Source organism: Podarcis tiliguerta (assembly GCF_965153285.1).
Source record: "Podarcis tiliguerta genome assembly, chromosome: 2".
Classification (NCBI taxonomy): domain Eukaryota; kingdom Metazoa; phylum Chordata; class Lepidosauria; order Squamata; family Lacertidae; genus Podarcis; species Podarcis tiliguerta.
Window position 1 is genome coordinate 11,595,559 of NC_139535.1, and position 12,261 is coordinate 11,607,819.

General features: G+C 44.6%; 1 protein-coding gene across 2 annotated transcripts; it reads left to right on the plus strand.

Annotated features, from left to right (window-relative positions):
* Nucleotides 1-3,689: 3,689 nt before the first annotated feature.
* LOC310670981 (uncharacterized protein) lies at nt 3,690-8,806 on the plus strand. Of its 2 annotated transcripts, XM_083426881.1 has the most exons (6): nt 3,690-4,025; nt 4,585-4,719; nt 5,672-5,694; nt 6,654-6,772; nt 8,150-8,182; nt 8,554-8,806. In XM_083426881.1, exons 2-6 carry the CDS (start codon nt 4,594-4,596, stop codon nt 8,571-8,573), a joined length of 321 nt encoding a protein of 106 aa, XP_083283007.1. In that variant the 5' UTR covers nt 3,690-4,025; nt 4,585-4,593; the 3' UTR covers nt 8,574-8,806. The 2 variants fall into 2 exon arrangements, with proteins under 2 accessions (XP_083283007.1, XP_083283006.1); XM_083426880.1 differs by lacking the exon at nt 3,690-4,025 and having other exon boundaries at nt 4,395-4,719.
* The last annotated feature ends 3,455 nt before the right edge of the window (nt 8,807-12,261 follow it).

Sequence of the window (12,261 nt, forward strand, 5' to 3'; positions counted from 1 at the left end):
ATCTGCATCATGATGATCTGTTTAAATGAAGTTAAAAGTGCTTCTCTTACATCCAGCCCCCGGTTTACCTCCTCTCCAATGTCCTTTAAACATTTATTGTCAACTGCCTTGAGATTTTATTATAAAAAGTGGTGTGTTTGTTAAATAAAATAAAATACAAAGGAAGCTGTTTCTGGACCAGGGGTTTTCCACACGGCGAAAAACTTCAATGCCAAGCTTAACTGAGGTGGCCACCATTAAACATCCATGTTGATTTTGATTGTATTTTTTATTGCTGCATTTATTATATTTTTATTGCATTAAATGTTAAATTATTTGGAATGCAAATGGCAAACGTATTAAAATACCATTCAAGAAAAAAAATGAACAAAATGCAATTCAAAACCATTGAACACAGTGCACTGCAATTGCTAAAACAAGCCAGAAACTAATAGGATCGTAGAATTGCAGAGTTGGAAGGGACCCCAAGGGTCATCTAGTCCAACCCCCTACATTGCAGGAATCAAACGAAAGCAAATCATTAAGTGGTCTGCCAAGACCACCGGCAATTTTGCAGCTGTCCATGGGGGGAAACATTGGGCAATTGCAGTTCAGGTTGCAGACATGGGTCCCTCCCAATCCTTCCTGGAGATTTTAGGAATTGAGCTAGGACCTTTGGTCTGCAAAGCAGATGCAGGACAAAAACCTTATAGGGAAGGAAGACGGGGGGAAAAACCGGAACAGCTGGCAGGCGGCAAAGAGGAGATCCCCAGCCGCGTCCTGCCTTAAATAGGGCAGGCCACGCCCTCAGAACCAGCCGATTGGCTGGCCAGGGGGTGATGCTGCAGGGAATCCCCCCAATCGCGCGGGGGCTGGGCTCCAGCCGCAGCGCGCGTGGTGGGGCGTGATACCCACTGAGCAACAGACCCCATGGCTGTTCTGGGGAGGAGGAATCTGTCCCCCTTTGTAGTTCTTGTGATGAGATTTGCCTTTCCTAAATACTTGAGGGTGATCATCTTTCTTTCCAGGGTGTAGGAGATGCATTTCTTTGATCCCACATATAAAATGTAATAAAATGTCAAACATTAAAAGCTTCCAGATACAAGGCTGCCTTCTGATGTCTTCTAAAAGTTGTGTATTTCTTTCATCTCCTTGACATCTGATGGGAGGGCATTGCACAGGGCGGGTCCCACTGCTGAGATGGGGCAGAGCTTACATTTCCCATTTCAGATTAAAGTTCACAGGGATCCTAACTCTGCTCCATCTCTCTTCCAGGTGCAGCTGGTCTGTTAAAACAGGAGTGAAGTCATGGATGTGGACAAGTATAGGAAGAGGATCCAGAGTGAAGTCACCTGTTGCGTCTGCCTCAGTTACTTTACTCGTCCAGTGGAACTGGGCTGCGGGCACAACTTCTGCAAGACCTGCATCTTGAGATGCTGGGAGGAGTCTGGTGAGAGAACCAGGTGCCCTGAGTGCAGAACGGTTGTAGAAAAGGACTTCAGGCAAAACAGGCTTCTCGCAGATTTGGTTGGAGTCATCAGTGAGTGGGATTATGTTGCAGAGAGAGATGCTCAAAGGAGGCGCTCAAAATGTCAGAGGCACCAGAAGACGCTGGACCTCTTTTGCCCCGGCACAGGGCACAGCGGCCACAGGGTGGTTCCTGTGGAAGAAGCCGTCCAAGACTACAAGGTAAGAACGAACCATTAATAGGAACAGCTAGCATATGTGGGTTGACCTTTTTCCAATAAATCTCTTTGGATAGATTTATGGCGTCCGGCACGCTCCCTCTGTGCGAGCCTCTGCAGGTCGTAAAATCATCAGCAGAATTGCACAGCAGACGCGTGTGATGAAAAGAGCATTTTCCCAAGCCGTTGCTTCTGTTTCTAAAATCTCTTTACTGTTCCAAAAGCACGTATTTACACAGTCAAATCTCCAGCTGACTCTAGCTGCATTTTCTCTGCTCCCTCCTTGGAGCCGCAGTTAACAGACTGCACTTTCGATTTCCACACTGAACACAGACAGCATTCCAAACTGCTTACGTCACATCCTGTGAGGTCACATCCTCACTTCCCTGGCAAGCCCTTCCCCTCAGCCTCGAGGCACAGAAGGTTAACCCTTCACTACACCCAACAGTATATATGATGGGAATTAAAATCATAGAATTGTAGACTTGAAAGGGATTTGGGGATCATCTAGTCCAACCCCCTGCAATACAGGAATATGCAGTTGTCCCATAAGGGGATCGGACCTGCAACCTTCATGTTATAAGCACCATGCTCTAACAAACTGAGCCATTCAGCAATCAAGGTTAAAGGCTGTCCGCAAACCACTGTCTCCTCTGAGTGAGCATTTATCCCTCTAATCCTAGGTGTGAGGGATGCAGTCTGCTGTCAATTGACTCTGCACATGCTCAGGAGGCCTCTCATGTAATTATATTTTACACATCTTAAGACAGACATTGGCTTTTATGGGACTGAGGCTTGTTTATAAGACTCCACTAGATGTGTATATTAGGTATGATTATGTAAAAATAAATAAATTCAGCTGATCTAGAAAGACTGAACGATGTTATGTTGGCCTTTCTAGGGGGAAAAAATGCAGCCAAAATGAGTGCACTTTGTAAATGGCCTTTCCTGTTTCAGAATCTGATAATACAAAGCGCAGAGCAAGCATTGCAAGATTGGAAATAACTAATACATCAGTTTATTTGGAATGGAAAGAAATGTACAATTGCTTTAGAAAGGCAAGCAAATAATAAAACCTAGAAGGATGATGTTTTGGGCATCTCAGAGCTGCTTGCTGTTATAAAGTGGGAGTTGTGGTGTAGTTGGCATACTGGCGTAAGGTTGAAGATAAACATTTCAGGCTCACAAAGACGGTGCCATGAAAGCTGTTTTCAGAAAAATAATTATGGGTGTTGAAGGAGGGTAGGAAAAAGTATTGTGATGGCTCAGATCAAGAGGTGAAGATTTCCCCCCTTGGTTGTATTTCCATGTTAGCAAATCTATTTATATATACAGATTGTTGTTGTTGTTGTTGTTGTTGTTTAGTTGTTCAGTCGTGTCCGACTCTTCGTGACCCCATGGACCAGAGCAGATACTGGTCTGCTCCAATATACAGATACTGCCATGAAAACAAGAAAAACATTAGAGACATACAACAACCCTGCTTTCTCCTGTTGCCAGCCCTAAACCATGCAAAGAACTCAAGATTCATGAGTTTTAAACCAGTTGTATTAATGTAAGTCTATCACTGGTGCTTGATCTGAGGCTATTAGTGTAGGATCTGGTGAGCTGTTTCAGATGAGGAGGAGGGTGAAAGCAGATTTCAGATTTACAAGCAAAGTTCAGATCCACGTGCTTGGATAAATACATGGTCAGTTTTTTACGAAGCAAGCCATATATTCCAACAGCTTTAACCAACCCCTCCAAGCCATGCTGCTGCTACAATCAACTAATCTCTACAAGTGCATAAAAAACAAAATCCTCAGGGACTAAGAAACTTCAGAACAATCCTTGACTGCAGAGTTGACACGAACTCTTCCGCTCTCTGCATGTTATTATATCACATGTTAGAAACACTTTCTCAGCCACAATACCCACACTGTAGTATGATAGCTTTTATTTGCATTAGTGGGCAATTTGTTTGAATGATAATTTAAAAAGAAGGAAATCCAACCTGTGATAGAAAGTGAATGACATTTCCTGGAAATGGGTCTTTCTGGGTCTTTTCTCAACATTTCTCCATAACACTCATCAATTGCATCTGTCGTAGGCTCAATACTCTGGATGGCAGAAGCAGGCTCTGCAGTCTCAAAACCTGGGGAACAATAACATAATTCAACTGTCCTCTCTCTCTTATTTTCCTCTCTCTGTCTCAATGACGATTATGATGGTTATCTCCTAGAAACCTCTCACCAGGACCCAAATGAGAAATTTGGTTTTTCTCTTCAGGATCAGCCCTGCAGGTGCCCGGAGACTCTGAAGGAGGAGGCAGCAGAAAACCTGGCGTATAACAGAACAGAAAAGACCAGTCACCGCCTGCTTGTAAGTGTCGCTCTTACTGGGAAGTAAGGAAATAATCCAAAGAACTAATGTTGGGCAGGGGGGAGGAGATATAAAATTACATCCTGAAGCCATCAGGCAGCTCCACTCTTTTAGATGTCTACAGTGGTACCTCGGGTTAAGTACTTAATTCGTTCTGGAGGTACGTTCTTAACCTGAAACTCTTCTTAACCTGAAGCACCACTTTAGCTAATGGGGCCTCCTGCTGCCGTCGCGCCACCAGAGCACGATTTCTGTTCTCATCCTGAAGCAAAGTTCTTAACCCGAGGTACTATTTCTGGGTTAACGGAGTCTGTAACCTGAAGCATATTTAACCTGAAGTGTATGTAACCCGAGGTACCACTGTATTTACTTGGGGACGCCTGTTCTGATGGGAAGGAAAATCTTCCTTTGCTTGAAAACTGACGCACCCTCTGTGAAAATCTAAAAATTCAGAAGCACCCGCCCTGTTCCCCTGCCGTAATCCTCAAACCCTCTTCATCCTGCAGAAGGAGTGGCAATGTTGCTAACAGCCTGTTTTTCTTCCATCTATTTCTTGCAGGAGCAACTAATGTCTGATAGGCAGAAGATGAAGGGTCAGTTTAGGCAGCTACATTCGTTTCTGGATGAACAGGAATACCAACTGCTGAAGGAGCTGGAAGAGGTGGAGAATGAGATTGTGAGGAAACTCATGCAGGTAGGAGAGCGGCATCAGCAGCCCAAGCTTTTCTCCAGGTCAAGGTCACTACCGGACCAGTCCCTGCCTTTGTCATTGTACAAAAAGGGACGTTGCTTGGTTTTGTGGAGCTGGGAGCTGGTTCTCTTATGTTAGGTGCAGGAGCATCTAAGAGAACAAGCAGAGAATGCTCACCTTAATGCAGACTAGAGATTTCTGTTACTTAACAATGATGGAATCAGATGTTTTCTGCTCTTGGCCCTCCAGAGGAGGGCAACCAAAATGGTCAAAGGCCTGGAAACGATGCCTTATGAGGAACGGCTAAGGGAGCTGGGCATGTTTAGCCTGGAGAAAAGGAGGTTAAGGGGTGGTATGATAGCCATGTTCAAATATATAAAAGGATGTCACATAGAGGAGGGAGAAAGGTTGCTTTCTGCTGCTCCAGAGAAGCGGACACAGAGCAATGGATCCAAACTACAAGAAAGAAGATTCCACCTAAACATTAGGAAGAACTTCCTGACAGTAAGAGCTGTTCGACAGTGGAATTTGCTGCCAAGGAGTGTGGTGGAGTCTCCTTCTTTGGAGGTCTTTAAGCAGAGGCTTGACAACCATATGTCAGGAGTGCTCTGATGGTGTTTCCTGCTTGGCAGGAGGTTGGACTTGATGGCCCTTGTGGTCTCTTCCAACTCTATGATTCCATGGGTCTGCTGCTGGCTCCCAAACTAGTGATGTTGCTTTCCTGGCCTGTTTGTGAGCTTCCCCGAAGCTGCTCTTGCCAAGAGGGGACTGGACTGGGTGGACTCTTGGTCTGATCCTTTACTGGTCCTCTTTTGTTCCTGCTCAGGGCTTCATTTAAGAGGCTGTGCTCTGATTTTATGACATTACCCTGGCTGGACTGAGGCATGGGGTGTGGGCTTCGACATATGGCCAGTCGTGGATGCTGAGTTCTCTTCTTTTTCTCTTTCCCCTGCAGGATCATGGAAGCACTTCGCAGAGGTAAGCAGATCCCTCTCCTTTTCCTTTGCACTTTGCGGTTCTGTGAAGGTGGGACTTTGTGACTTCCAACTTTTAACAAATCATTAGGGGCCCATTTTTTTCTGAGGTTCCTATTTTCACTTCAAAACTCCCCTCCCCTCAGTTTCTATCTTTTGATTCTTCCTGCTGTAATTCTGATTCTCTTTCCTTTTCCAAAACAGGGATGTATCTATGGCAGCGTTTCAAGTTGCTATCTAAAATCTAAACAGTTTATTTCCCATTGGAGTAATGTTTTACGTCTCCATCCTCTGTCCATCTCTGTCCATCCTCTGTCCTCTGGGACTGGGTGGTGCTGTGGGTTAAACAACAGAGCCTAGGACTTGCTGATCAGAAGGTCGGTGGTTTGAATCCCTGCGACGGGGTGAGCTCCCGTTGCTCGGTCCCTGCTCCTGCCCACCTAACAGTTCGAAAGCACACCAAAGTGCAAGTAGATAAATAGGTACCGCTCTGGCGGGAAGGTAAACGGTGTTTCTGTGCGCTGCTCTGGTTCGCCAGAATCGGCTCAGTCATGCTGGCCACATGACCCGGAAGCTGTATGCCGGCTCCCTCGGCCAATAAAGCAAGATGTGAGTCGCAACCCCAGAGTTGGCCACGACTGGACCTAATGGTCAGAGGTCCCTTTACCTTAACCTTTACCTCTGTCCATAGTCTTGGGCTTCTTTGCTATTCATCTTAATGTGGGGTTCCCTGCTTGTATTAATTTTAGGTTTTGTTTTTCTTCCAACAAACCATTGTTCACACTTCTATTCCCTGCACTGCTTATTTCAATATTCCTTTCCTCTTATTTTTCACCTTGAATCTGTCCAACTGGTTTCTGAGACCTTTGTGATCCTCCCCCCCCCCTCTCCTCTTTTTGCTTCCTTTGGGAATTCTAGGTTGGAGAGCAAGTTGGTGTTTTTAAACCTTTTATTTCTCGACAGGGACAAGGAGAGATCGACATTTGGGGGTACCAACAATATCCCTTATGGATTGATGTGCAAATTCTGGAACTTCGGTCATATCAATACATTTCTGGCAAGTTTCTTTCGGCAGTTCAAAGGTAATAGCTACAAGAATTTCATGCTGGATATTGAACTGGTGCAGATGTGGTTGAGGAAAAACTCAAGGTGTCCTCTAATTCTAGGAGACCAACAACATTGTGAAGGCCACAACTTTCCCTTCTCTGAAAACATGTTTATTCCTTCAGCAACAGTGTCCCACATGGAAATTTATGCAAGGACACGAGAAAAAACTCACACACTTCTGTGGCTAAAGCTTTGTATGACTTAAGGCCCACTGAAATCAGGTGGTTTTTTTGCAAGAATATTGTGGTGAATTTAATAATTAGTGCGGTAGTTTCAATGACACTCTGTCACAACTCAGGTTTAGCCAGGCCTTAGCCTCCAGCACTTTAAGGCAATAACCTTAAGAGGTTGATTTTCAAAAGCAGATAGTAGTTATCCTTGTGTATGGTGATGACAGAGACAAAAGATCTCATAAACAGAAGTCAAATGTGATTATTTGGAAACAAGTGAAAAGACAAACAAGGTTCTGGAAACCGAGGAATGGTTAAGGGAGTTGGGTATGTTTAGCCTGGAATAATAATAATAATTTATTATTTATACCCCACCCATCTGGCTGGGTCTCCCCCGCCACTCTGGGTGGCTTCCAACAAAATATTAATATACCGTAATACATCAAACTAAAAGGGACGCGGGTGGCGCTGTGGGTAAAAGCCTCAGTGCCTAGGGCTTGCCGATCGAAAGGTCGGCGGTTCGAATCCCCGCGGCGGGGTGCGCTCCTGTTGCTCGGTCCCAGCGCCTGCCAACCTAGCAGTTCGAAAGCACCCCCGGGGGCAAGTAGATAAATAGGGACCGCTTACTGGCGGGAAGGTTAACGCCGTTTCCGTGTGCTGTGATGGCTCGCCAGATGCAGCTTTGTCACGCTGGCCACGTGACCCGGAAGTGTCTTCGGACAGACTGGCCCTTGGCCTCTTAAGTGAGATGGGCGCACAACCCTAGAGTCGGACACGACTGGCCTGTACGGGCAGGGGTACCTTTACCTTTAATACATCAAACATTAAAAGCTTCCCTAAATAGGGCTGCCTTCAGATGTCTTGTAAAAGTCTGGTAGATGTTGTTCTCTTTGACATCTGATGGGAGGGCGTTCCACAGGGAGGGTGCCACCACCAAGAAGGAAAAGAGCAGACTGAGAGGACAATATAATAGCCATCTTCAAATATCTAAAGGGCATGTAAGATGGAGCAAGATTGCCTTCTCCCGCTCTGGAGGGTAGGACTCAAACCAATGGCTTCAGTTTACAAGAAAGGGGATTATGACTAAACAATGATATCAACCGACTCTTTTTGTGTGCTATAACATTCATTAACACCACGACGGTGTGTGATGCTTTATCTCTCTTGCTTTCCCTTTCACAGGCACTATAAGGTCAGGACTCTCTGTGCGGAAAGGTAAGCTGAGGAGTCTCAATCAATCAATCATAGTTATTGCTCTCCTCCTTCGTCCTTGGCCAGTTGGCTATTGGGAGAGAGAATGGTGGCTTCACAGAGCTTTTAAAATAGGACAGAGGCCCAAAGTTGGGCTACGCTAGCAGTGAAGCCGAGGTGAGGCCCACAGTCCAGTCAGGAAAGGAACCCCCTTCCTCAATGATCCCTGGAGTGGATCTAAGCCAGTGGTGTACAAAGCTTTTTCAAAGAGGGTCAGATTTGATGAAGTGAAGAGCTGTGGAGGCCAACCAGAGGGCAAACCAAAGATGTTGAGGTTTTTTAGGGTTGGAATTGTTGAGCTGCTTTTAGGATTGACGTTGTTGTTGTTGTTTTAGGATTTTACATCAGGAGATAAACTCACAGGGGCAATTAGGCCCCCAAAATGGACTTTGGGCATGCCTGAACTAAGTTCACGATGTCTATCCTCCTGGCGGATTCCTCTCTGCGTGACGCCAGTACCTCTTCTCTCCTTCCCAAAAGCTGCCTTCTCTCCTGCCCATCTTTTGTGTGGGGCCAAAAAGCTGCCTTGAGCTGCCTCTGGGGACACACCCCTTCGGAAAAAGAAGAGAAATGTGTAGAAAAGTAACTTCCAGTGTATTTCTTAATTTTTAAAATCAAAGGATCCATGTGTGTGTCTATGTATCAACACCATTAAATAGATGACAACAAACTCTAGAATATGTTGTATTTTCCTTTGGTCCGGTGCCTGAGGCTAAGTCAGGCATCCCCCTACACTTCTGGACGCAGGGGTACATTTGGCAATCTAGGATACCGCTGCAGGGACTACAAATTGTCAATTTCACAAAACGGAAGCAATCAGTGTTAGAAAGTTTTGATACGTAAGTTAATTGCCAAATGACACCTTAAACCTGTGTTACAGTCGCCACAATGGAATGTCTGGGCACCATTTGGAGGGGGGGTGCAATGCCATTTTTTATTATTTTTATTATGTACTGAAGTTCTTACCCTGCGCTAGCAGGGGGATACTGTAGATAGCTCAGGTCCACATATGCAAATAAGGGATTGAAAGTGACGTTCAGTGATTGGATAGTTACAGAAAGTTGTTACAGTTACGTTGTACTGGAGCTCTATATAAGCAGGCTGGCTGAACCCTTCAGTTCAGTTCTGTTCTGGCCTGTGAATAAACAAGAGCTGTTTGGAGAATTGCTATGTCGTCTGATATGTTCACCCACAACTTAACAATTTCATTTCTATACTGCTTTATATTTTAAACAAAAAAACTCAAAGCAGTTTACAACACACTGAAACATCAAAGGTAAACAATTCAGAATAAAACGAATTCTGGCTTCAAGGAGAATATTTCTGATCCTTCCCCATATTCCCTCACAGGGTCGTTGTGGAAATTAACTGGGGGTGTACTTAGTAGAGAAAAGGGTGGTATATAAATGCATTAAGTTCTCCTGAATATCTAAGTAAGAAAGCTGGAGGGGCCAGCCAAGTTGAGACGTCAGTAGCGAACATGGTATCCAAAAATCTCAGCATGGTCGCAATTGGACCTGCGCCAGTTGCAAAAAGCGCCTGGGGGATTTTTAACGCTGGAAGCTGGGTGATCACACAAACCCCCACCCAGAGGCAAAATGCCTAGAATATCCTTTAAAAAATAAAAATAAGATAAAACCTGGCAACCCCTTCTCAAAATACAGGAAGGTCCACCCCCCACATTATATTATGGAATGGCAAATTTCTGGACATTTATCCATATACTGTACACTAGTGGCCAAAATTGTGTAAACCTTTTGGAACATAGATAAAGCTAAAGGACCCCTGGACGGTTAACCCCTGCAAGTATGGGGTTGCAGCTCTCATCTCACTTTCAGGCCGAGGGAGCCAGTGTTTGTTCACAGCTTTCCGGGTCATGGGGCCAGCAGGACTAAACCGCTTCTGGCGCAACGGAACACCGTGATGGAAACCAGAGCACACACAAACGCCATTTACTTTCCTGCCGCAGCGGTACCTATTTATCTACTTGCACTGGTGTGCTTTCGAACTGCTAGGTTGGCAGGAGCTGGGACAGAGCAACAGGAGCTCACTCCATCACGGGGATTCAAACTGCCAACCTTCTGATCGGCAAGCCCAAGAGGCTCAGTGGTTTAGACCACAGCGCCACCCGTGTCCCTACTAGAACATAGAGAGGACAGTGGAGAATGGTATTACTCCAAAAAGAAAAAAGAAAAAAAAGTGGTATGAGCCATCAAACCTCGGGAATACACTCTTTCCAAAAGGTTTCCTGTCCTTTTTCGAAATGGGCTTTTGTCATGATTAAACAATTTAAATGGCAAGTTCACAAGATAAGCACATTGGAGCATTGTTTGCTCATAATATGTGCCATCTCTCTCTCTCCCCCCCATGTGTTTGGACATCACTGCATGCAATCAAAACAGAACCCTTTTAAAAATCTTTTATTGCGGTGGTTTATAAAAATAAAACTTCCGGGTGTTTCTCTTAAAAACAGATCCTTTTTAAAAAATCATTTAAATCAGCAATAGTCAAAAGGAAATAGGAAACCACTGCAAGCAGATGAAAACGTTAGCAGGGACAGAATATGCCGAATTAGAGGAACTATCAGAAAAAATAAAGAATAAATCAAAACAGGAATTTGTTTCAAAATGGGAGGTTTTCAAAGAATATCTGAAAAATAAATATAGTAGTTTAAATTCTGTTGCAGCATTCGAGGAACTTCAGTAAAAGTTTCAAGGTAGATAAAATAAATTAGATATATTAAGAAAAAGTTTAATTATGATAAAAGTGTGTATTGGGAATAAGTAATATGAAATCGAAATATGGAATAGACGGGAGGTTGGGTCTTTAGTGTTGAGACCAATATATGTTTTATTGTTTGCTAAGAAAATTATGTGTCTATGGTTATTCCTGTATGTAATTTGGTATTTGTGTTTTTTCTTTTTTCTTGCTGTATCAATAATAATCTTTAAAAAAGAAAACGTTAGCAGGATTTTAATCTCACTTGGAATGTAACAAATGGTATGGATAATATGGAGTGATATAAAATGTAGATTAAGGAATAATATGCAGTTTCAAATGTTAACGATAGGACCCATGAAAGGGAGGGCGGGGGAGTCCTGAGATTCAGAGTAATCTCCGTATACGGAGATGTATTTGGACCGTTACAAAATTATATTTGTAAAATCAAATAAAAAGGAAATAGAACATATACGACTTGTGCGTGTCTGGATAGGCTTGTCTACACACAAATGTTTTAAGCAGGCGGCAAAAATAGCACAGTGAAGGAGCCTGTCAATAGGAAGGCGGTTCCAAGAGTAGACGCAGCCACGCAAAAATATCAATTTCTTACAAGTACAGAAAAGCGTGTGGCACCTGTGGGAGCACCAGTTCTGCATATCAAAGGGTGCAGCTGCAGAACTAGCAAACCACCGATTTGCTCTGAAGAGACCGAACGCTCATTAACTTGCAGCCTGCAAACTGCAGACCACGATTTTGCAATGACGCCGGAAATCGGCGGAACTCCTCCCGCAGGATCGAGACGCGGGGGCGTGGCCGTGTAAGAGCGTTCCAAGGGCCGCTGATTGGCTGCGGCGTGGAACGCGGTTGCCCCGCCCCTCAGTCTATCCATTCATAAAACGTCCCGCTTGTTAGCAGGGCGGCCGCCTGTGAGTTTTGAAGCTGCCCGAGTTCTTGATTTCGGGTCTTTAGCGCCTCCCTTGTACTGCTGTGGCGTCTTCGGTGGCTTAGATCCAGGCGGCCTCACCTTGCTCACCTCCGCCAGGTGAGGGACTTTGCAATTGGCTGCTTTGAGTGGACTTCGGGGGGGGGGGCTCCTTTTGGGGAAAGGATGAGTCAGAAATCTGATAAGCAAACCTACAAATATTTGAAGCGCTCCAGATGGAATGATCTAAGCTGGTTTGCTTCTCAGCTTTATTCGGTGCAGAGACTCATTATTCAAATAAGGCTGCTGCAATCCTTTTGGCAAACTCTGCGTTGAACGGAGTAAAGCTTGCTTCTGAGTAGACATATGTTGGATTGCATTGCAAGTGTGCCCAATACTG